Below are 25,813 nucleotides of genomic sequence, written 5' to 3' on the forward strand. Positions count from 1 at the left end.
ATTTTTAGCTACAGTCATTCAAACATGGTATCTCTGTTTAAAAATAGGCGTGAAACCCCTTTGAAAAGTTTAAAATTTGTGTTTTCAAAGATGGATTATTCAAATATTCCACAGTAAAAGTGTCTGAAATACACAGGGTGTGTAGCCAATATAGTTCTGAAGGGAACGACAATAATTGGTATCATGGATTATGGCTAAATTTTTAGCTACAGTCATTCAAACATATCTCTGTTAAAAAAAAGGCGATAAACCAAGTTGTAAAAGTTTAATGTTTGTGTTTTCAAACATGGATTATTCAAATATTCCACAGTAAAAGTGTCTGAAACAGACAGGGTGTGTATCCAACATAGTCCTGAAGGGATGAAGTAAGATCATGAATAATAAATCAGGTAATCTGGGTTGTTCTTGACAGTCCATTGAATTTGAATGTACTCTTCCTACTTAGTATTAACTTTACTATTATGTTCTTCATAATAATTTTCAACGTCTGTCTTTGGACAACAGATGACAAATAGCTGCTGGGTTAATCGTTCCAAAGAAATCATCAAAATTGAAAATAAAGTTGGGCAACAATAACACACATAAGCATGATTTGACATCTTGTTCATTTTTACATCAGATATTCACATTTTTTTAAAGAAAGTATTACAAAAAACACGATTTCTCAGTTTAGCGCCACTCATTCTGATCAGCATCACCTTGAAGAACAAGAATCAAACCTTGAAGAACAAGAATCAATTTAACTATATTTCCCACTATGCATTGTATTGTAGTCTCTGGCGGCTTTGTTTGCGCAGGTTCCGTAATGCTGAGAATACGAGCGCACCAAAAATTTAGGAACGGCTGACTTGACCACACAAATTCGTATGACAGCTGGCTTGACCGCAGTCTCCAAACACAGCTGTACAGGGACGTTTGAAAAGCATGCTTTTGTTCTCTTGACTAAAACATGTCAGACATTTTTCTTTTTTTCTTTAAAGGGCATAAAGCCCCTCCTTAACGATCTGCTGCAGACAGTCAAACATCCGGCGAGAAAAAAAAAAGATGCACTCCACTCCAGGCTTTGGGTTAAGATGATAGCGCTGGGGATATGCGGTTCACTTTCACTGGAGGGAAGGGCTCAGGCAGGGTCAGCACAAACCATGGGAGGTCTCAGCTGAGCTATAAGGCCTGGTAACAGAGCGCGCACAAACAAGGAAACCGTGCGTCCAGACGCACCGCCACCAGCCAAAATTCAACCCCTTCAGACCTGTGACCTGCTTCCAGACACGATCGTTCATGCTCGGCAGAGGATTACCAGTGCAGAGAGGGGCTGACCACGCCGGGCCTGCAGTCTACATAATGAAGCTGCAGCGCCAGGACCCGGGATGACCTGCCTCCCCCTCCAAAAGAAAAAAAAAAACCTAAATCATGCAATCGAACCTTTTCCCGTAGGTTTGGACGCGACCCCTCCGGTGCAAACACAAAGAGAGAACACAAACATACATACCATCGCATTGCCTTTCTCCTCTCGCATCTGTCAGGGTTTGCCGCAGCCCTCGCCGCCGCCTGATGTGCACAAGCAAACGCCGCAGAATCCAGCATGGGTCGGAACTTTTGCCCAAACCTCCCGCGATCAGCGCCGATCCAGTGAATCAAATCGACTCCGTCCGGATTCTCAGACAGTTTTTGTGCCAATTAAACATCGGAGAGGAAGGAATTAAAAAAAAATAATAAAAAACATGAAATAAAATAAAATAAAATAAAATAAACACGAACAATAGCCCGATCCGCGGTCTGCTCTGGGCTTTGTCTCCTGCGCAAATCGGGCGTCTAATTTGAGCAAAGTCGTCTTCCTCTGTGGTTACCACGTTGCTTTTGCAATAATTATTCTGTCCATTGTTGTGCCCACATAATAACGCTGGGCCGGCCGCGCACGCCACACAACAGTCCGCTCCTTTGCGCACTCCGTGCCGTTTCCTTTCAAATGTAGAGCCCTCCGCCGCACAAATCCTCCGTGTCCTGCTCTCTTAGCGAACCGATAGCGCCTTTGGAAGCGGCCAATTCTGTCAGCTTTCCGATAATGGCGGCGGCCCTCCTCCCTGGACCGAGATCTCCTCTTCTTTTCTTTGGGAAAAGGGAGCTGTGGAGACACGAGCAACGGAGAGAGGGACTCACCCAGCGGCGCCCTCACACAACTGCAGCAGGTCAGCTCAGCAGCACACTGCTGCCTCTGCGGGCTCCACGCACTCCAAAGCAATCGATTCCACAGCCACCAGAGTGCACGTTCAAAGCCGGAACGCCCTAGTCACCATCAGAACTGCAGTTTGGATCCTGATCACACTTCAGGATTTATGATGTAAACTCACAGGAGTGTGGAAATGTGTTTAGACATCCTTTCAGGTGATGATAAAAAACAAGGAAAATGTCAACAGTCCATGTCCTTGGCTCCTGTTCCTGTCCCGTAGAGGAGGGGCCCTCATCAGGGGCAAAAGGTTATGGGGCCAAAAGTTTCCCAGATGAATTTCCCCATTTTTGTTTACTTACATTTAGAGAAAAAAAAGACTCAAATGTCTAAATTAATCTGTTATCTTCATCTATTTACCAAACTTTATGAACAAGGTTTGAATCTACCAGTCATAACTTGAAAATCAGCATTCCAATTTATGATATATATTCATATACTGTATAAATAATGTTGCATATATGTTCATGAATATGCCTATTTTTATAACATTTCTCCTATTTAATTATTTTGGGACAAACAAAACTACTATACATGAACGAGGAACAGAATTGCTAATATTTTTGGTCAAAACTTTTAGTCTTAACACTTTAATGAAAATTGTGTTTTTGTTTTGTTTTTAACTTGTTTTAGTTGCAATATTCTTAAGATTAAGGACATAAATAAGGACAATTAGTTCTATGATTGTGTTTCTGAGTATTTCATTATTGAAATCATTGAGAATCGGCAGCGGGTAAAAGATAAACTGTTCAAAAAAGCCTGTAATTGTTACCTACAAGGTCCCTGCTCTGCTCCATTCTGATGCATCCCCTTGTAGACAAATAGATCCATGAATGTCTTTGTTTTCCTCACTAGAGCTGGAATCTGGATCAAAACTGTGTGGCTGGATAGATCCAATATTGCTCACTATTATTGTTGCACCCGTAATGTAAAGTTGGGGTTGTGAGCTATGTAAGCTATTGGGAATAAGAGTAAACAGAAGGATGATGGGAAGTCAGGGAAGGCTTACTCAGTCCCGCCCACAACTCAAAAGCATACTTCTAAAGAACTACTGCTACTGTACTAAAATGATGTCAGGTTGTTTATTTTTGGCTAAAAACGACATATTCATAACTAGGGGAGTCCGGTGATACGATACATATCACGATACACGTGTCATGATACGATACCAATACATCCCAAGACAGTATCAGACAATATTTCACAATTTTCTAAATTATGACTTAGGAATGATCTGAATATTAACACATTTTTTGCAAAGGTAAAAATGTAAAATACTTGTTATTTAATGATCAGAACATTAAGCACAGCAACTGCAACTCAAAAACAAATTCCCGTTTGCCCAAACAAATTCATGATGCTTTTCTTTGGGTAATTTAGGATATATTTAAGTGTAAAGTAAAAGTAAGACAGAACTACATGTTTGCTCTTAAATATTTTTTTTATTTAAAATTACTTAATTTTTTAAATAATGAAGTAAATATAGCCTTGGCACTATTTTAAATCGATACAATTAAAGTATTGCAAAATTTCAATGAATGAATATTTTCTCACCCCCCTACTCATTACTAGAGAACTGAGAATACGTTCGCAAAAGATAATTGGAGTACGTCTTTAAAGTTTTAAGTCTTAAAATAAAAAGTTTCAGATATTAAGTTAGTGAACAGTAAACAATTTAATCAGCGGTGTCACCATTTGTACAGTTAAAAAAACAAAATCTGAATTAAAGAAACACAATAAAAATATAAACATTTCTAGTCGCTTTTAGGTGGATGTATACTTAAGTAAATGAAGAATTTGTCATTTTTCCTGTATGTGTTTGCACATTCATTGTAAAAACAATGGGTACCCCTTGTATGAGTAACTCCACTGAACACTGTAAAGCTAACTTACCTCTGCAGCTTTGACCTGCATGCTGATGGACCAGATCAACCAATGCTGCAGTGTGATTGGTGAGCGGGGTTACGCTGCGTTGGGTCCGATACCAGAGCAGGTCCAATCTTGCATCAAGCCTTTGACAGGTCGCTCATCAGCATCATATCTGATTACAATTAAAGTTAGTGTTGCTGCCTCCTGCTGGATTTGCAGACGGCGAGTGAAGTGGTATTTGTTAGTTGTGTTTTATTTCTCCATGTTTTCTCTTTGCCAAAGATGATTTATTGCATTTCATTTAACTATTCTTTGATTCAGAGACCTCAAGTTTCATGAGCTTTCTCTCTCAATCGACCAGGTAGGCACATTTGATGTTTCTCTACAGTGATGTGTGTTTGTGAGAAGTGCACACGTCTTTAAAGGTTACATTGAGCCTTTAATTAATGAGAGCATTTGTGCTGAGCAGCACTCATCAAGTTCATTGGGTCTGACTGTGGACGCAGCTGTAATGGTAATCCATTTCTTCTGAATAACTGGAAACATTTCAGTGTAGTTGATGGAGCTGCCACTAGGCAGAGCACTAAGCCTGTTTATCTCCCACAATACATAGTTCAAGACTGTCGCAGTAATCATACAAAGGATTCATATTAACATCATATATGAAATCAAAAATGTTTGTCATATTGTGTTATTTTCCTGACACCATTTTTAAGCTTCAGAATTTCTGAAACCTTAAAAAGCTGCTTTTCCGGTGCTTGTTGCTTCGCAGGGGTTTGTTTTACACTTGGGTTAGTTTATAAAGGAGTCTTTGTGGTGTAACGGGGATCTGGGGGGATGAGAGGCGGCAGAGGTTAGAACGGGGTGAAAGGGACAACAGATGGGCGCTAAGGGAGCTGAGCACAGGCAGACAATAGGTAGGAAATGGCATCTGTACCAAGGAAACAATATGCAAATAGAGAAGGTTTGGAAGGCCCAAACAACCCTCAAACACTTTTAGGCCTGAATTAACTTAAAATATATCAAAGTTTAATATTTACAACTTTATTTATCTTAATAAAGTAAAATAGCAAAATGGAGGACACAACAAAGCAAACTCAGTAGGTTTTTATTGATTTTATCACCTCCTTAGAGCTTTCTTGAAGATATAGAATGCCAAATGAGGGATAAAAAAAATTATATTACAAGTTTAAGTTTGATTAGGTTTCATCACAGCAGTTAAAAGTGAGTTTTTGGTGTTTTTAAGACATATATAACACTCAAACGAAAAACCACCATCTCATATAGTCCAAATTGAGCTATTGTTAAGCCTGAAATAAAATAAAAATTATATATATATATTAAAAAAAACATGCATAAAAAGGGAATTTATGCAAATATGTTTTTTTTAGCTAATTTTGTGGGTTTCAGTAAAGAAAGCTCGTAACAAAATCTCCTGTTTTAGCCCGGCCATATTTAACACTGAGTCATAGATAGAGTCAATGCTTTCTTTGGTTTACCTGCTTCAATAGTAGTTTCGAGTCAGACATGCAGAATTCTTGTTTGAGGAAGATCCTGAACATCAGGAAACATCAAGGAAGGAAATCTTTCTTACAGGAACTGCTGAACAAAGATGGGAACAAGACAGAAAAAACAACCCAACTATGCAATGGAACACCTAAGTGATAGACTTTGTAAGAAAGTTTTTTGTAGTTTGTTTGGAGTCACATTGAAGTGTTCTGTTTCGTTCTTTTCAGAGATAGGAATACATAAATGTTTTTTTTCTTTCTAATTTGATTAAAAAAAGATGCTGAAAGGGTTTCACATGTTCGTGTCAGAGAAGACTAAGTAAAGTGGACTGTATTCTTTTTATTAATCCATAACATTTCATTAGACATGCAATTATTTTTTTTGTAAAGATTTAGCTTTCTGAAGTTGAATCCACTTCTTTTATAGGCCCACACCAACAAAACTCATGTTCTTGGTGTTTTTAACCCTTTAACACCTGAGGCGTCATCAGTGACGCTTTAACTTTAACAAAATCTTTATTTTTAACTGTTCACACAATCAACGTCATTCCAGCAGATTCTGGAATGACGTTGATTGTGTTAACGGTTTAATTAAACCAAAGAGCAGAAACACTAGACAGTGTTAAAGGGTTAACATTTTTATAGAAAATTAAGCTTAAAGTTGCATGCTTATTTATTTATTCAACTTGTTGAGAATCAGGAGCTTGCAAGTATGATGTACAAGTTATTACGGCAAGTCACAAGCTCCGCCCCCTTCTAATTCCCCCACTTTCAGATAAATAAAAGGCCTGAGCTGGCATCTGGCCTAAAACTAGCTTCAAAAATCCACTTTTGTTGCACTGTTAGGTGGCGAGGTGCTGTAAGCTAGCAGGGACGTACCTAAACAGATGGATGATGGGATGTGGGAGTTACTCAGTGCTAACACAGTCCCGCCCACAACTCAGAGGTGAATTTCAAATGAACTCCTGCCGCTCTGCAGAAACTATATCCTAAAAAAATGACACCGTTTTTTTTTTTTATTTTGGCTAAAAAAAAAAAAACACTGGGAACACTTCTACAATATATCCAAAATTGATCAGAGAGGGTCTTTACGTCTTTTTATATTTAAAGGAAGTAAATCATAAGAATAAAAAAGATGGAATAAAAGTTTAAATAAGGTAAAAGAACAGTTAGAAACGTAGCAATTAAGATGTGCCACTTTTGTTTTAACTCCACGTTTGAAGACGAGGCAGCGGGGGAAGAACACAGAACCTTCTCCATCTGGGCAGCATTATTCAGATTCCTGAGTGTTAGATATTTGATGATGATGGGTAGGAAAAGCGAGGGAAGCAAAAGATGAGGGGTGGGAAGCCAGAGGCGGCTGCTGCTCCCTGAAGAGGGAATGTGGCCTTCATGACACTCCCCAGAAATGCCAGAGCTGGAAGAAACACCACGAGAAAAGGTTTAAAAAAACAAACAAACTTAAGGTTAACGTTTAAAATGAGATGTGAGTATTTTCGTCAGCACCAGAGGACCCTCACAGCCAGGCAGAGTTTTAGGCAAACGCTTCCATAAAGTGAATCTGTCTCAGCTTGTGGGAGAAAAGGGAGGGAAGCAAACAGAGAGGAAAAGTATGTTTTGAGAGGTCATCATGTGATTTCAGTTTTTTTTTCTTTTAATAGCTGCGGAGTGGAGATCTTAGCCATTTTTTCCACAGACTATCCGACTTCCCTCTCTTTATTTCTTTTTTTCAACAGCATACTTTGCCTTGACTGTTTTTCTTTTTTTTTCTTTTTCATTTGGTGTGACGTGTAAGTGGAGTTCCTGCCCTTGTTTCATTTAGTTTAGAGAGCAGGAGACGAGTGGAGAAGCCGTCATTGACTCTGACCTGTTATGGGTAAAATGGATTAAAGGTGTAAACAAGAGGAGCTGCGCTGGATCTTTGCAGGCGAGTAGGAGGAAAGCCGAGGAGAAGCTGGAACAAAGTGACTTAGAGGAGACGAGACCAGTGGGCGAGTTCTGTTGCCCATGGGCAAAGGTGGATGAGGAGCTGCAGCCGAAAAGTCTGTCAAACACGGGAGGAGGAGGAGGAGCGCCAGCCTGAGGAGGAACCCCCACTTTTGCATCCAAGCAGGAGGAACAGGACAGGATGAGGTATCAAGGAAGGGTAAGATCTATGGCATGATGCTCTTTGCTGTGTTTTTCATGTTTAGTTTTACTTGTTTGCTTGTAATAAAAGTTGTGATCTAATCACCAACAAAAAGAAACAGTCACGTCCCGATTTTCTTTTCCTGTCTGTGTTTGTGTGTATTTTGGTTTTTGTACAGCGATCCAGAGAAAATAAAGCTGGTATTTTTGCGTTTACTTGGTGGTAGAGCGGCAGCTGTGGTCCAGACCTGCTTGCAATGGGACACTGTGGTGGGGCACGCCTTATAAGGAAGACAATCCGCATGCAGTCAGCCCAGCAGAGCTTAGTCACAGGGCCTGAAGCCAGATCCCACTGCTAACCTCCTTGCTGGTTGTTACAGCAGCTGCACGAACAAAACCTGCAGATTTCACCAGATATCCGTAGCTCACAGTTAAATCCCACTTTGTGCACTTGAACAGTGTCTGCCAAATCTCTCTAACAAGCAGGTTAGCTCTCTGACAATAAATTTTCCTCCTCCACTTCTTCTGCACATCACTTAACAGCTACTTTTAAGCAAAAGTTTATATTTTTTGATACATTTTGGGCAAAATTTTTTGGTTAAAAAAGATTAAGCAAAATAAAATTGCTGCTGTGGATGTGTCTTTTTGGGTTTATAATAGATTAAAAAAATAAAGTTTTGCAACAATTAACCTAAAAAATGTTGCAAATGCAGATAGCCTGGATAACATGCTGCTGCATCATTATTATACTTACATAAAATCCTATTTTCAATTTGAATTTAGTTAACTTAACATCCAAATAGAAAGAGTTCACCAGAATACCCTTGTGCTATACTAGGTATGTTGACATAGGAGTGGGGTCATCTGGACCCAACAAGACAGCGTGTTGGACTATTTTAATGATTTTTGATTTTCACTGGTGTCCGTAGCAGACATGAAATCCTGTCCACTTTCATCCACATTTGTCATAGGATGGATATCATGTCAGTGTAAGGGTTGGGTCATCTGGACCCCATAAGATAGCACAAGGGTTAAGCACAGGGGTCTATTCAAGATTAGAAGGACTTCAGCTAAAATCCTTTAAAACAGACTTTTGTGTTGCTCCTTGTACTTTTGCTTACTTCACATCTCCACTGCATCAGACACAGCTTTAAATGTTGTGGCTACAAGGAATTATGGGATGGAAATGTGTCATTCCACAAACAACGATGGGCTCCCCCGAAAGAAAAAAAATTTGACTAATTTGTCTTTGCAGTTTGGTAAATCAGGATGAATTGTCCCATAGCTTTAATTGAGATCTTTCTTTCTTTTTTAGTTTTCACTTTTTCTTTTCTTTTTTTTTTTTTTACAATATAGTTAAATATTTGCTAAGAAAAACTCTTGACAATTTTCTTGACATAATATTGAAAACCAAAAACTTTCAGAAACTTCAGATAAGATCTCATACCTGAATAAATATTAGACATATAATCATCAGAAACATAGCTAGTGGACCCAAAAAACGTACTCAGATATCATGATAGACAATTGGGAATCCCTGGTAAAAATGAGCAGTTGGACAGTGAACAACTGCCCAAAGCCTGACCTTAACATTCCTCTCATGCATCCTTAGGAAAATCTGACTGTTTTACTATCTGTAGGAAGCCCACCTGCAAATGAGAGAACAATACCTCTGAGTAGAAGGAGGGAGGAGGCTCAGCAGTGGAAGTATCCACTGACTTTCTTTTGGCTCTTGGCCCTCTTCCACTGTTGTCCTCTTGGATTTTTGCAGCGGATTTTCCGGCACAAAGTGACTGAAGATAATGACCTTTCAGCTGAAATGAGACCCTTGAGAGGCTGTTGCACTCAAGAAAAACACAAGTGCTGTGGAAGTCTAGCCCCTTTGTTCCACTTTTTGCTTGTTTTCCTTTTTTTGAGAATGTAAAGCGTTTAAAAGAGTTTCTCTTGTGACTGAGCCTTGGAAAACTGAACATAGAGGGCTCTCAGTTCGCTTTGGGTGTAGCGGAGTGATTGCGCGCTGAATCATAAGTCTGGATAATTATTACCAGTAAGTGGCGACTGCCAACATTTTATGTTTTTGACATGTTTGGATGTGATTTTGTGTGAATCTAATAAGAGAAGCAATAATGAGAAAGAAGCTTTGACAGTTACATCTGATTATTCTGTCCTGTCTACAGGTTGATGTTTGCCATCATAGTGGGGTTGACATGTACACATTAACTATTAAAGTCTCCCGATATAGATGTGTTTGTATTGTACATACATTATAATTCACTAACTCCACATCTTAACATGTTCGTCACTGAAATTCCTCAAATATCTTCATGGATTAATCAGTCTTTTCACACAGTATTGAGAAACACTCTGACTGTTTTCTGAAGCTATTCTTGCAATTTCAGACAATCCCAAAAAGTGTTGAAATCGTTAAACAGAAAATGTCAGTTTGCATCTGTAGTCGTGTTTCCATTAACTCTGAAATTTCGAAAAACGGAATTTCGATATTAAATTATCCTAATGGAAACACCACAATTTCGAAAAAACTCGCCTTTTTCGAAATAAAGTTTTTGCGCTTAGAGGAGGTGGTATTTGGGCCGTATCGAAACAGTAGTTTTTCGAAAAACTGTAATGGAAACACTTTTTTCGAAACAAACGAGTCACGTGACCATTAACCGGATATGGCGTTTCGGACAGGAAGCAGGAAAAGCTGGTCAAATGCGCTTTTTCACAGCAACTGGCTGCCTTGGGCACCGCACAGCTCATCAAAAGTTGAGCGTGTCATGCAAAAATGCTGAATCCACAGCTCTTCGGTGAATTCTTCAACCACGATTTAACAAAACTGTTTGACTCTACGTCGCTCCCGCGTTTAAGGAGCCTGCCGCTCCAAGGCTCGGATCAGACGTAGACGTCTTCTCTGATGGGAAGGATGAGAGCTAGCTCCGTGGCAGAAATGTGAATGTATCTACTGCACATGAAAATAGTGTTTAAATCCGTCGTCACGTTTTTTTAATGACTTATCGCGGGAATTACTTCGAGTTTTTCGCATAATCATGGGTTAATGGAAACGCTGTTTTTTCGAAACATTGTTTTATCGAAATTCTAGAAATTTCGAAAAAGTTTTGCGCAAAAGTGTAATGGAAACGCAGCTTGTGTGAATGTGAAATGCATCTGAGAAAGTGAGTCTTTGTGTGCCTCCTGATCACCAAAACATTGAATTTAGAAACATGTTGCCACACTACGTGAGAGCAGTTTTCACACAAGAAAAACTTCCAACATTCTCGCAAAATCTGAGTCTGTATTGTTTAATTTATTACAAAATGTATGAATGTATCTAAATAACAGAACCAATAGATCTATTAGATCATTAAACATATATTATTTTCTGTGACCGTCTTGATTTGCAGAGGGCTGCATGGTCATAGTGGTTACCATCTGGATCCTTTTTGTGTGGAGTTTACTTGTTCTTGACCAATTAGTGACTCTTAATTGTACATAAGATGTGAATGAGTGTGTTGTTTGCCTCTGTGATTGACGCCGAATTGTGTAGCCCACCTTCGCCTGACATGGGCTGTAAGAGGCTCCACACTGCAAAAACTGAATCTTAAGAAAGTAAAAAAAAAATATATTGTTTTATGAAAAATTGTCTTATTTTCTATCTTGCAAGCAAAATAATCTTATCAAGAAAGTTTTTCAATAGCAAGAAAATCTTAGTTAAAAAAAAACATATCTTAGTGACTAGATCTTTTACTTTAAAATAAGAATTCTTAGACCTTGTTTCTTTACTCATTGGGTGATTTGATTGACTTATTTAAAGAAGATCCGCCAATGGGGTTAGACTCTTTGACTTATTTCTAAGAGGTCTGTTTTTGCAGTGGAGCAGTCCTGAGACCCTGAAAACGATTAGGTGGGTTATACGATAGATCACGTGTTAAAGTCAAGGCCGGGGGGGCGGATCTGGCCCTTGGGGTAATTATATCGGGCCCTCCAGATCATTTTTATTGCTATTATAAACAGAAGAAGAATGTTCTCTTGCGCTTATTTCTAACTTGTATAATTTTGTCAAAATGTATTTTTATTGAAAATAAAATATTGAAATTTATTCTAGGTTTAAGTTGATTTTTTCTGGAATAATATTCCTGCCTGTTTTTATTCATAGTAATGTTAAAAAGTTACGTTTCTTTTAAGTTTTAAAAATTGAGCTTAAGTGTGTTCAATAAATGTTTATCCTGTTCGGCTCGCGACCTAAGGTGTGTTTTGGATTTTGGCCTCCTGTGTGATTGAGTTTGACATCTCTGCAATAGATGGATAATTTTTTGAAGAAATCACCAAGATAAACAGACAGATAAATAGTGTGACTTGGAAAATGATTGCAATTCGAGGATTTATTCTTTCTAAATTTAATGATCAACTAGGTTTTTTTCTCTCGACGGTTATCTTCTTCAGGCCATTGTAACCCGATCTACCTCGGGGTCAGATCTGAGGGTTAGCTTGGTGCCATCTAAGCTTGGTATTTATCTCCCTTGTGGTTCCATTGCTGCATCATGGATTGAGAAGGGCTTTTCTAATTTAACTTATTTTCTTACTAATTGTCTGCTTGCCGCCTGCTCTACAAAGTTAAGAAATCCTTAAACTCCCAATAAATGTTAGGGTATAGTTCACACTGTAAAGCACACTACATCAAGGAAATGACAAAAAAAAAAATATTTTTTTAATGTTTCTTAACCTTTGCTATCTTGTGTGGTCCAGATGACCCCACCCTCACTCTTACATTGACGTATTATTCCTCCAATGAAAAATGTGGATGAAAGTGGACAAGATTTCATGTCTGTCACACACACCAGTAAAAATCAAAAATCATTGAAGAAAAACAGTTCAGTACACTGACTTGTCTTGTGGGTTCCGACCCCACTCCTAACGTTAATGTGCCATGGATAGCACAAGGATGATAAAATTGATTAAAGCCACAAATACATTGCAATATAATTCTTTATGAGATATGAGTTACATCGGGTGATTTGTTAAGTTTTTGCTCACAACAATGTAAGTTTAAAATATTGACATGAATGTTCGAAAGCACCTTATTTACCTACTGTCTCAAATTTGATCCAAAAATTTTATTGTGTGTGGATCGAACATAACACATTTTATTATTTGATACAACTGTATTAAAAACAATTTATTATCGAAAAATTTTGCATGTTTGCTTTTTTATAAATACAATTATATTGATTGATTGATTCTTTCAATTCAGCAAATAGTCATAAAAAAACAAAAAAAGTAGATGAGTTATTCTCATGATAAACTTTAGAAAACTAGCTAAACTTTTCCCACCAAACGTGTTTGTGAGATTTAATGGAAGCAGCCATTTTGAAATCAGCAGGAAAAGCGCTTCTACTGCCCCTAGAGGAATAATGATGAACTACAGGGCAGAAAACATGAACCATCTTGTTCTTAAGGAAAGTTTGGATCATGCTGAGATAGAAATGTGTGTATCAAATATGAAACGAATGGTGATATAGGGTTTAAGTGTGAATTCAGGACAAGATGAACCATGTCGCTCTTATGATGATTAAAATAAGTTACCTCTGCTCTTTGCATTCTCTTTGCACAGGAAGTGGAGATTGAAGGACGAGTGCGGCTGGTGATGGAGAGCGCCCTGACTGCCCGTGACAGGGTGGGAGTGCAGGACTTTGTCCTGCTGGAAAACTACAACAGTGAGGCGGCCTTCATTGAAAACCTGAGACGGCGCTTCAGAGAAAATCTCATCTACGTAATATGAATGACAGTCTGAAAACAGTTTTGGTCAGCTTCACATATCAGTTCATGTCAGCGTCTCTTCTCCCTGATGTTTTGCTACAGACATACATCGGCTCAGTGCTTGTGTCGATGAACCCGTACAAAGAGCTGGAGATTTACTCAAAGCAGCAGATGGAGCGTTACAGAGGGGTCAGCTTCTACGAAATATCACCTCACATGTGAGTCACTGCTGAATCCTCCCAGAGTTTGATTCAACATTTTTCTGGAAAAGAACTGTAATATCTTATTTTTATTGTCAGTAAGTCCCGTGGTAAAAAATCATCTGATCACAGCTGGTCTCAGTATTTGGAAAACACATTCTCGCATGAACAAAATATAGTTAGCTTTTTTTTTTTTAAAGCCTCAAAGGAAAAATACAACCAAACATTTAAGCAAACCATAATAATTATTTCCAAGTTTCATTCTAGTTCTTTAATATAAATGCTTCTTTTGACGAGTCACTTTACTGTTGAGATTTTAATTTAAAACTGCTGACTCTTTTTTGCAAAATAATTTGTTTGGACAGAATTTCTAGCACATCGAGAATGGATGAGTCTTACAAGAAAAGTTTTGCATATTGTATGTTTGCCTTCTAAATGCTCCCAAAAGGTCTAATTGGTAGCCTCGTGCTGCAGGATGATTGATTTCATTCCCAGCTGCCAATCTGACCTCCATGAGAGTAGAAACATTCCTCGTTGTGTTTGCCTGAAGCATTCAGGTGTGTGTTAGCACGGTGCCAAGAGATTAAGTCACAAGCAAAGGTCTAAAAGCTGCTGCTCCTCAGCCAGAAAATTGTCATAAAACCATTTCAAAACAATAATGGAAAGCTTGATTTTTAAGCTAGCTTCCAGCTATCTCAAGAGCTTTTATTAACAGTTTCAAATATGGGTAAAATTATAGGTGTGATCTAACAGTTAAAGCTTGGTTAAAGCCGTCAAGGAGAAAGTTTGACTAAGATCTCTTCCAAAACCAAAATATCCAACGTTAAAATGTGACCTAACAATGCCTCACACCCTTTCATGCAACATCCAAGTCTTTAGAAATACAAATATTTGATGCATAAAAAGAATATTTTAAGTTTTATCTACAAACACAAGCAGTTTTCCCACTTCCTATTATTCCCATCTTTACTCACTTTCCCACCGACTGAGATGATGTCCCAATTTTTGATGGATGCTTTGAAGCTGCAGCTGCCTGCCGTATGGTTGCATTAGATCTGGCTTTTTTATGCAACAGCTTTGAGGACAGCTTAGAAGGACTCATTATGGAGTCAATCAAATATCAGATCAAGCACATTTCAAATCCTCAAGGCCCTGCTGCCAGACTTTTACTAGAAATCTCTTAGAAATGAAGGCTAAACAGCTTGAGCTAAAATTGTGCTTATGGAACTAATAGCAGATTAAACAATGATGAATTTACAACAAAGTGGGTGAAGATGCATCCCTGCTAAACTGCACTGAAGTGTCCATGAAAACTGTTCTGAAGCTGCTTCTCGTTTGTCATCAGCTATGCCTTGTCAGACAATACTTACCGAGCCATGAAGACGGAGAGGAAGGACCAGTGCATCCTCATATCAGGTGAGAGCGGGGCAGGTAAAACAGAGGCCTCCAAGAAGATCCTCCTGTACTACGCTGTTACTTGCCCCACCACTGAGCATGCTGCTGCCCTCGGTGACCGTCTCCTGCAGTCAAACCCAGTTCTGGAGGTATGTAGTGTATGCTGTCAGATATTGTTAGATTCAATTTGACCTCTTTGTGAGTTTTTACCTTAAACTAATATACGTTTTTCTATCCTTTTGTCAGGCTTTTGGTAACGCCAAGACATTGAGGAACGACAACTCCAGTCGCTTTGGAAAATACATGGATATCCAGTTTGATTTTAGGGTAAATGTTCTTGGAAAAAAATTGAAATATTTTATGTTGCTTTTGCCATCTCCTTCCATTCCTCTGTTTTACTTTGAAGGGTGTTCCAGTGGGAGCTCACATCCTAAACTACCTGCTGGAGAAATCCCGTGTTGTGCACCAGAACCACGGCGAAAGAAACTTTCACATTTTCTACCAACTTTTGGATGGAGGGGACGAGGAGCTGCTGAAAACCCTGGAGCTGGAGAGAAACCCCCACAGCTACCGTTATCTAGTCAAGGTAAGATGCAGTTTCAGGCACATCTTCAGCTTTTGGTGTTAATAATCTTTTATATTTTTGTCTGAAGGGGAACTGTCCAAAAGTCAGCTCCATAAGTGACAAGAATAACTGGAAAGTTGTGATAAAGGCCCTTTCTGTGATCGGCTTCACCACAGAGGAAGTGCAGGTTAGTCACAGAGGTGGGGACAATGGCTGAATTTGAATTGCTTTCCTACCCCCAATGGCTTTACCCTTTCCCTACAATTATCCCTCCAAGCGGAGAGATTTGGGAAAAATAGTGACTTCACATACAGACGTGACTATCACTTGATGACATTATCAATGTTAGCATGTCAGAAGATAGGGAGGAGCCAGAGGGGTAGGGAAGCAATTCAGATTTGGGCAATCAGTAAAAGCTCATTTTAGTGTTGAATATCCTCAATTTTCTGCACAATTCAAAACAAGTTTACTTTTCAATTTTTCATCTTTAAAGTTGTTTTCTTCTCCCTTTCTCATGCCCGACCCTCAGAAACTTCTGAATATCATCGCCAGCGTCCTCCATCTGGGAAACGTTCTCTTTGGAGAAGGAGAAGAAGAAGAAACGTACATTACCACTGAGACTCAACTATCAACTCTGGCACTGGTCAGTCCATCCCCTCTGATACATACCAATTCTCAAATGTGTCGAAAAACATCACGTCTGAGTTCAGATGTTCCTCTGCAGCTGCTGGGTGTTGATGGCTCAGCCCTCAGGGAGGCGCTCACTCACAGGAAACTCACCGCCAGAGGGGAGGAGGTGATTGTCCTCTTGTCTGTTTCCGTAGTGGGTTCTCTGTATCGGTCAAGTGACTTCATCAGACTTGTTTGTGTGAACTGCAGATGATCAGCCCACTAAACTATGAGCAGGCTGTGTCGGCCCGGGATGCTTTGGCTAAAGCTGTGTACGGTCGAACCTTCACCTGGTTGGTGGAGAAGATCAACCAATCGTTGGCTTTGAAGGTGCAGAAGCTACTTTTAGAAAAAAAAACTAAAATGAATTCAATTTGTAAAGTGTTTTGTACTACCTTCATACAGGATGAACTCTACCACAGCACCAGAGGCTCCTCAGTTATTGGGCTTCTTGATATTTATGGATTTGAGGTTCTACAGCACAATAGGTATAGGCCATCTTAATCTGCCTATAGGCCAAGAGTAAGAAGAAAATAGATATTTTAGCTTTAACTTCTAAAATCCACTCATTGTAATCCATGCAGCTTTGAACAGTTCTGCATCAACTTCTGCAACGAGAAGCTCCAGCAGCTGTTCATCGAGCTCACCCTGCGGTCTGAGCAGGAGGAGTATGAGACGGAAGGAATCGCGGTGAGCCTTTGCTTCTTAGTAGAACAAAATAAACACGTTTCAGGTGTTTGAGCATGTCTGTTATAGAGTTCTATAGCAACACAACATCTGATGTTCTTTGTAATATAGTGGGAGACGGTGAAATACTTTGACAACAAGATCATTTGCGATCTGATCGAGGAGAAACACAAAGGCATCATCTCTATTCTAGTGAGTATGACTCCTATTAAAAATCTCATTAACCCTAATTATATTACTGTATTGATTAGTTTAACTAGCGCAATATGTGAAATTCAAAAATCTTTTTGCAAATTAATATTTACGTATGTGACTTTTCTGGTTTCTGACTGGCAACATACTTTTCCGGTAGCATCTATCTCATCACATCTCTAAAAATATATTGTTGTTGTTCACCTTTTGGCACATCCTGTCAGAGCGTCCACTGATCTGCACATTTGGTTTGGCAGAGAGTTTTTTGCCAGATGCCCTTCCTGACACAACCCTATTTTATCCAGGCTGGGGTCAGGCACAGGGAAAACCGCGCAGTAGCAAAAACGGTGGAAAATTGCTCCATGAGTCAATTCCAAAACTAAAGTTGTTCCTGTTCATCCAAACTCAATGTTGTCTGAGCTTTGACATCAAATCTCTAAGATAATCAATTTGGAGTCAGAAGACTAATGTTTCATTATGGGAAATGTAACACATAGTTTTACAGAGGAACACATATTATTTAAAGGTTTTTAGGCACGCCTCTTTTGAATCAAATGTGCAATTTAATGAAAAGTTAATTTTTTTATTGATATGTCTAAATCTATATTTAATAAAGGAATTTTTCTCTCAATCAAATGTTCAGTCAACAGCAGTACTACTTTTTTTTTTAGAATGTTCGGTTAATATGTTGTGTTTCTAAATCAAAAACACCTTTGGAGGCCAATACTTTCCACTCTCTCAACTTCAATATTTAATGAAACAATTTTACTGTTTCATTAAATTATTATTTTGACCTCAAACTGAATGTATCTGAAGTTAACGTGCATCTTTCAGGACGAGGAGTGCCTGAGACCCGGTGAGGCTTGCGATCTCTCCTTTTTGGAGAAACTGGAGGACTCGTTGGGCTGCCATCCCCACTTCATCACGTAAGTATTGTGTTATTACAGACTGTGTTTTGAATCCATGCAGGACTTCCATACAGCTGTGTGTGTTTCAGGCACAAATTAGCCAATGGAAAAACCCGGCGAGTAATGAGCAGAGAGGAGTTCCGGCTGCTGCATTATGCAGGAGAAGTCAACTATAATGTCAGTGGTAAGTTCTGATAAGTGGGACTGAATTCATTTGTGGGTTTTTGTCTTATGATAGAACATAACATAATATATGAGCTGATTCCTCAACTGCGTCTTCTTTTTTTTTTTTTTTTTTCCTCATTCAGGTTTTCTTGATAAGAACAACGATTCTCTGAACAGGAACCTGAAAGAGGTGAGGGTTGGGAAATGGTTGAGGTGAAGCCTCAAGACAGACGGGGAGTCTTGCAATAGTAGAAAATAGCAGAGGGGAGATGTGTTTTTGAAATGTGGTTTTTGTGGTTTGGTTTCTGTTCAGGTCATGTGCCAGTCAGACAACCAGATCCTGAGTCACTGCTTCCGCAGAGAGGAAGTGATCGATCAGAAACGTCCAGAGATGGTACGGAATACTCTCCCTCTTTATTTATTTTCATCCTTTTCCATTCTGAGCTTCATTAAACAAATTTTTAGACAGTTTTTAGCAAAAAAAAAATCCTGTTAATTAAACCCTTTTAACTTAAAAACAATTGATTTGTGTTGATCTTGTGACAAAAAAAAAACACAGATTTTACACAAAGTTTCCCATCCTTCCATGTTCTTGTGTTTGTGTTTAGGCTGCCACACAGTTTAAAAATAGTCTGACAAAACTCATGGAGATCCTAATGTCTAAAGAGCCATCATATGTGCGTTGTATCAAACCCAATGATGCCAAGCAACCAGGTACAAACGCCTTTTATTAATCTGTTCTAATTCTAATAAATTAGCTTATTTAGACAAACAGTTTACATCAGAGTTCCTCCAGTGAGTGATCTTTACGTCTGCAGGACGTTTCGATGAAGTTCTGGTCCGACACCAGGTCAAGTACTTAGGCCTGATGGAAAACCTGAGAGTCAGGAGAGCCGGCTTTGCTTACCGCCGGCACTTTGAAGCCTTCTTGCAGAGGTGACTGACCTCTCATCTAACTAGCCTATAGTTTTATCTGTTGCTTTGTGCTAATAATACGGTTTGAATGTGTCTGTAGGTACAAGCCCCTGTGTCCTGAGACGTGGCCCAACTGGCAAGGAAGACTTGTGGATGGAGTTTCTGCACTGGTTAACCATCTAGGCTACAAACCAGAGGAGTACAAACTGGGCAGGTAACAACTCTATTTCTAAAGAAATTATGGTGCAAGTTTTTGGTAAACTGATATAAAGTGTGATTTAATTCAAAGTTAAACCCTAGTGATGCAAATATGTAACAAACCACTTTGGCTCCTAAATTACCTCAATTTAGCATCAAACATAAGTGATTTTTTTGAAGCTGGAAATAAGTTCAAGGGGTTAACAAGGATGAGATGAAACTGATATTTTGATCCCTTTTCTATCATATACCTTGTGGTTTGGAAGCATAGCGGCTATAGGCTGTCACAACAACAAAAAAAAATTTTTTTATTTCTGTTAAAAAAAATCCTGCTTTATGTTTGGTAAAAAAAATTTTAAGGAACAAATTAAATTTAATTTAATCTAATTTTGCACATAACGTTTTGTCATCCTCTTACTTGTTGCTCCGCTAAAGTTAATAACAATAAGCAGATTCTTTCATCTTTAGATTTGCTGCTCGAACGTTGACATCAGACTCACATTCTCATTTAAAATATATTAATATATTTTTTAAAGAACTGCTAAACAAGCCCAGTCCATCACACTTCCACTACCATGCTTTTAAAAGATTTTCAGTGTGGTTAAACATATACTGTGTTTCAAGGAACACAAAATGATACACTGTCATGTAGGTTTTTGTGCTGGAAATATGTCTTTGAAAAGATTTGTTCTTATGTGTTTTTTTTCTAAATGAAAAAATGTTTATATATTTTTTCAAACCTGTCTTGTTCTTATAGATCAAAAATCTTCATCCGTTTCCCTAAAACACTCTTCACCACAGAGGATGCACTCGAGGCCAAAAAGCCAGAGATTGGTATGGGAACGCAAATCTCAAATACTTTATTTTTTAAAAAATCAAAATAGGATGTTTAATAATAAGCTAAATCAAGATTTAGCTTTAGTCCGTCAAACATACTTAAGGTTTCTCAAGGAGAACTTGGACAAACAAATGTGACTCAAACTTCTCTTTTTAATGTCAAATGTCATCATACTAATGTTATCATGCTTTCCTAAAAAGCATCAACTGTTAAAAGTACTTTTTTTTCTTGTTATTATGACATTTTGCATTCCTGTAAACTTGCTGACTCCCCCTGAAACCACAATTCCAGTATCATCAGACAAATTTGCTTTTCAGTCTCAACAGAAGAAATGAAATCAGAGCTTATTTTTACTTCACAAATACTTGTAACTTTAGGTGGTATTGTCTTTATTTATTATTCTCTGTATGCTCTGTTTGTCCAGCGGTCACCATGCAGAAATCATGGAGAGGCTACAGAGAGAGATCCAAGTACCAGCGCATCAGACATGCAGGTTTCCATTATGAACAACAGTCCTTAAAGCCTAGCCACACATATATATATGTAAAGTTCATTTTATTTATCATTCAAAAAAATCTATTTATGATTTTTTTTCAACTTTAAGCTTTATTTTTTTATTATTATTATTTTGGAGCAGAAGGTCTTTTTCTCTAGGATTTCTCTGAAATAGAATCTTTATCTTTAGTTTGGTGTCTCTTCACTGACTTGGGTTAAAGTTTTGATTGTGTTTATGCTGTCTTTGTGTTCACAAATTCATGGATGCGCAGTGATTGTGATCCAGTCTGCATGGCGAGGGATGAAAGCACGCAGGCGGGCTAAGCAGCGGCGAGAGGCTGCAGAGTTGATACGCAGGTGCTTGTCCATTGCATCTCTGTTGTCCATCCTTGTTGTCCCACGTGCTTTATACTTCCCATATTACCACATTCCAGGTTCATAAAAGGCTTCATCTATCGTCATGAGGAATATTGCCCGGAGAATGAGTACTTCCACGATCATGTGCGCTACTCTTTCCTCAAAAATCTGAGGAAAAACCTGCCAGTGAGCGTTTTAGACAAAAGCTGGCCAAAACCTCCTCCATCTCTCGTTGAGGTAAAAGAAATTGCAAAACATGGAATCATCTACAAATAAAGGAAATAAGTTGGACCTGAAAAATGCAAGTTTCCCCCTCTAGGCCTCAGAGCACCTGCAGAGGCTGCACATGCGCAACATGGTTGCAAAGTATTGTAGGAGAATCCAGCCTGAGTGGAAGAAGCAGGTGACTGGAAAGGACACGCTTGATTTACAAAATGTAGATTTTTAAATTGTAGATTCTACCTCTTAGATTTTCTTTTGTGTTTTCTAGATGATGCAGAAGCTTATAGCCAGTGAGATCTTCAAAGACCAGAAAGAGATTTACCCCCAGAGTGTTGGGCGGCTGTTCTTGGACTCCAGGCTTGGTACCGTATAGCCTTTTTACTCTCTGTTAAATAATTCAAGACCTCATAGCATAGCATGAAAAAAATTGTAGAATTATTTTCAAATGTATTCATGCAGAACGTGAACAAATCAGTCTGAAGGTTCTCCAGACTCTTGGCAGTGAAAAAGTGCAGGTGAGTTTCGTTCCTCTTAATAAATGAACTTAATTAGGTCATTTTAAAAATAACTAATGATGCACTTTTGATCAAACGTCATCCAACAGATGGTCAAGAGTTGTTTCACTGTTTACTGATGAATTATTAAAATGAATTGCTCTGGAATATCCCTCGCTTGTTCAAAGTTTTCTCTGACTTTTGCCCAAAAAAGCTCAATGAACAAGTATGGAAATAGAATCAAAATAATGGATTGTTTAAAAAAAATTCTAATAATTTTCTAAAAAATTGTAAATTTTTTGTGATTTTTCTAGAGTAAACATGTCTACAAGCTTTTCATGCTGTACTTTTTCTTTATGTTATTTCCTGTCTCCTTAAGTGAAGAGAACCGTCATATTTCTGTAGTGAAGATGATAAATAAATTATTAGTATTTTCCCATAATCTGTTTATATGTAAGATATTTGTTTTTTTGTTGCAAATACTCAAACACTAAAAAAATCTTGTCTGAAAACAGATTTTTTAAATATTTTGTATAACTTGTCAGCAGTGTGTTTTTATCGATTGTCATGGGATCAGCATGTAATTAAATACCTAATTTGAGGAAAATTGTGTTTTAACATGTTCTTGTAGCATGTTTCTGATAATCGAGGACATTTATAAAGATTATTGTGAATCAGGAGCATACAGGAAGAAATTTGTTGGAAGAAACTTGTCATTATAACGTAGAAAATACACCATAAGCTTCCTGTTCTGCTCCATTCTCATTCATCTACTTGAAGACAAATTGATTAATTTATGCTCATTTTTCCTGGTCTGAGCTGGCATCTGGCTCAAAACTGTACAGCTGGATAGCTTCAACATTGCTCACCATTTTTGTTGCGCCGGTAATGTTAGGTTAGGGCTGTGACGGAATGAAACACAATTTCTAATGAACAACTACCACTCTGCAGAAACTATTTCCTAGAAAACGACTCATCCTTTTTGACTTTGGCTAAAAATGGCATAATTATAAAAAAAAAATGACATTAGAGACACTTTTACGATACATCAAAATATGTCAGAAAGGCTCTTTATTTCAAAACTCAATAAAAGGTGAGTACTTTTTTTAGAGTAGCAGTAAAAGTCGTCTGTGTCTCCTTGACCTTTTGCAGTATGGCGTTTCAGTGATCAAGTATGACAGGAGGGGATTCAAGCCCCGCCCTCGACAGCTGCTCCTCACCAACACCTTTGCTCTGCTGGTGGACCGCACCAAGATCAAGCAGAAGATTGACTACGCTTCTCTCAGAGGTGAAACACATATATTCTTTTATTTTTGTTTTTTATCTTTTGTTTTTCTTAAGGAACCTTTATTAAAAATAAAAGAAAAATTCTAGCTTTCAGATAAGATCAGTTTTTCTTTGACCTCCTGCAGCAATAACAGCTGAATCCCAGTAAAACCTCCCTGCATATGTCAGCAGCTATAGGAAGCCGATAAGCTGTGTGTTAATTTTCCTGTTTGGGAGGATATTTAAAAATTAACCGCAAAACCCCCAAAGTCAGGAATTTTTAAGCTACTGTGTTGAATTTATAGACCTTCTCAGCTTATTTTATGTGATTTGTTAACTTTCTGAGTTCACATTTTCTTTTAATACAGGAATCTCAGTGAGCTCTCTCAGTGACGGGATGCTGGTTCTCCATGTACCCTGTGAGGACAACAAACAGAAGGTACAGGCGGACTCAGCAGTCGTGGCTATTGTCATGTCCCTGCTCCTCTAACCCAGCTGCCTCTTCCTCCAGAGTGATGCAGTACTGCACTGCAGCCATGTGATTGAGCTGGTGACCAAACTAAGCATGCTGGCAAGGAAGACCAACTGTGTGGATGTCAGGCCAGGCAGGTGAGTTGATGCCTTAGTGCCTCTGTGGTGATCAGGTGTTTCTCTGCCCCTTCATCGCCTCCTCCTCTTCGTCCTCTGCTGCAGCATTCGGTTTGCTGTGGCTCGAAACAAGGAAGGGATCATTGATTTTGTCAGAGGCTCCGAGCTGAAGGTGGCCAAAGGCAAAAGAGGACATCTGCTGGTGGTAAGCTAGCTACAATTTTAAATACAAATAAATATGTAGTCAGACACCAATTATGCAAGTTCTCCGACATACAAAGATAAGAGATGCCTGTAATTTTTTATTATAGGTATACCTCAACTATGAGACAAAATGAGTAAAAAAAAAAAAAGATTTTTAAAGAATTTATTTGCAAGTTATGGAGGAAAATAAGTATTTGGTCACCTACAAACAAGCAAGATTTGTCTCTCACAGACCTGTCTCTCGTTACCTGTATTAATGACACCTGTTTGAACTTGTTATCTATTAAAAAGACACCACTCCACAACCTCAAACAGTCGCATTCTAAACTCCACTATGACTAGGACCAAAGAGCTGTCTAAGGACACCAGAAACAAAACAGTTGACCTGCACCAAACTAGGAAGACTGAATCTGCAATAGGTAAACAGCTCTGTGTGAAGAAATCAAAAATGGAAGACGAGCAAGAACACTGATAATCTCCCTCCATCTGGAGATCCCTAAAAGATCTCCCCCATGGGGTCAAAATGATCACAAGGACGGGGAGCAAAAATCCCAGAACCACAATGGGGATCTAGTGAATGACCTGCAGGTGGGTGGGACCAAAGTAACAAAGCTACCATCAGTAACACACTACACCACCAGGGACTCAAACTCTGCAGTGCCAGACGTGTCCCCCTGCTAAAGCCAGTACATGTGCAGGCCGGTCTAAAGTTTGCTAGAGGGTATTTGGATGATCCAGAAGAGGATTGGGAGAACGTCCTATGGTCAGATGAAACCAAAATAGAACTTTTTGGTAAGAATTCTGCTTGTTGTGTTTGGAGGAGAAATAATACTGAGTTGCATCCAAAGAACACCAGACCTACTGTGAAGCATGTGGGTGGAAACATCATGCTTTGGGGCTTTTTTTCAGCAAAAGGACAACTGATCCATGTAAAGGAAAGAATGAATGGTGCCATGTATCGTCAGATTTAGTGAACACATGGCAACGATCTTAAACACACTGCCTAAGTAACGAAGGAGTGGCTTCATAAGAAGCATTTCAAGGTTCTGGAGTGTCCTAGCCAGTCAACAGATCTCAACCACATAGAAAATCTTTGGAGTGAGTTGAATGTCCATGTTGCCTAGCGACAGCCCCAAAACATCACTGCTCTAGAGGAGATCTGTATGGAGGAATGGACCAAAATATCAGCAACAGTTTGTGAAAACTTACAGAAAACGTTTTACTGCTGTCATTGCCAGCAAAGGGTATATAACAAAGTATTGAGATGAACTTTTGCTATTGTCCAAATACTTATTCTCCATCATAATTTACAAAAAAAAATTTTAAAAATCAAACAATGAGATTTTTGGATTTTTTTTTTTTTTACTTTGTCTCTCATATATCTATGATCTTTTTAAGTGATCAAATTTTCAAAATTGGTGGCTGACTAAATACTTTTTTGCCCCACAGTATATGCACAAAATGAGAGCTGGATTTACTTTAGGATACCTTTCTTACATTTTCACCCTGCAGGCTGCCCCACGGATCGCCACTACATGAAGAAACCAAAAACTACAACCGGCTCAACCGATCCAAGTTGCTCAGAAGCTGCTTACTTAGTAGACAGGATAACAACACAGCTTATGAAGCAACAATGGAATCATATCTTCAAGCTTACCACCACAGTATCTTTTGTATATTTTAATTTCAAGACAATCATAACCCAGAGTCTTCCCTGTTTGTAAATGCTTTATATCTTTATTAACACTCAAAAACAACAAGATTTCTGTAAGAAACACAAAGTATCTGTAAAACTGCATGTCTCTGCAAAAGAACTGAAACAAAAACACACAGCAATAAATAATATTCAAATAAATATTTCAATAAATAGTAAATATATCTTTGGAAAGTCCAGAGGTCTGAGGTTGGGGTGTGTTCTGAGTACTTATCTGCCACTAACAGTTAAGAGTATAACAGAAACCCCGGGAAAAACC

The 25,813-nt window shown here is 38.5% G+C and overlaps 2 protein-coding genes across 4 annotated transcripts in view; one reads left to right on the top strand and one right to left on the bottom strand.

Annotated features, from left to right (window-relative positions):
- The window catches only part of arhgap35b (Rho GTPase activating protein 35b), a 24,765-nt gene extending 22,421 nt beyond the window's left edge, over window positions 1-2,344 (bottom strand). The window contains exon 1 of one of the 2 annotated variants that reach the window (XM_036215369.1): window positions 2,158-2,344. The gene's annotated coding sequence lies outside the window, so the exon portion shown is untranslated. Of the gene's footprint in view, window positions 1-1,489 lie in introns of both variants that reach the window. The other variant, XM_024265824.2, reaches the window with a different exon arrangement.
- A 3,834-nt stretch (window positions 2,345-6,178) lies between these two features.
- Window positions 6,179-25,709, top strand: LOC112142840 (unconventional myosin-Ic). Of its 2 annotated transcripts, none has more exons than XM_024266433.2 (32): window positions 6,179-7,747; window positions 13,337-13,495; window positions 13,585-13,700; window positions 15,028-15,226; window positions 15,324-15,404; window positions 15,484-15,663; window positions 15,731-15,829; window positions 16,172-16,285; window positions 16,367-16,438; window positions 16,522-16,641; window positions 16,717-16,799; window positions 16,896-17,001; window positions 17,110-17,190; window positions 18,025-18,116; window positions 18,188-18,282; window positions 18,407-18,453; window positions 18,577-18,657; window positions 18,872-18,977; window positions 19,082-19,199; window positions 19,279-19,392; window positions 20,134-20,210; window positions 20,639-20,707; window positions 20,982-21,066; window positions 21,144-21,303; window positions 21,386-21,469; window positions 21,557-21,650; window positions 21,748-21,803; window positions 22,935-23,070; window positions 23,417-23,487; window positions 23,560-23,657; window positions 23,742-23,841; window positions 25,353-25,709. In XM_024266433.2, exons 1-32 carry the CDS (start codon window positions 7,730-7,732, stop codon window positions 25,377-25,379), a joined length of 3,138 nt encoding a protein of 1,045 aa, XP_024122201.1. In that variant the 5' UTR covers window positions 6,179-7,729; the 3' UTR covers window positions 25,380-25,709. The 2 variants fall into 2 exon arrangements, with proteins under 2 accessions (XP_024122201.1, XP_024122202.1); XM_024266434.2 differs by lacking the exon at window positions 6,179-7,747 and adding an exon at window positions 8,647-9,775.
- The last annotated feature ends 104 nt before the right edge of the window (window positions 25,710-25,813 follow it).

Source organism: Oryzias melastigma, linkage group LG14, assembly GCF_002922805.2.
Source record: "Oryzias melastigma strain HK-1 linkage group LG14, ASM292280v2, whole genome shotgun sequence".
Taxonomy (NCBI): Eukaryota; Metazoa; Chordata; class Actinopteri; order Beloniformes; family Adrianichthyidae; genus Oryzias; species Oryzias melastigma.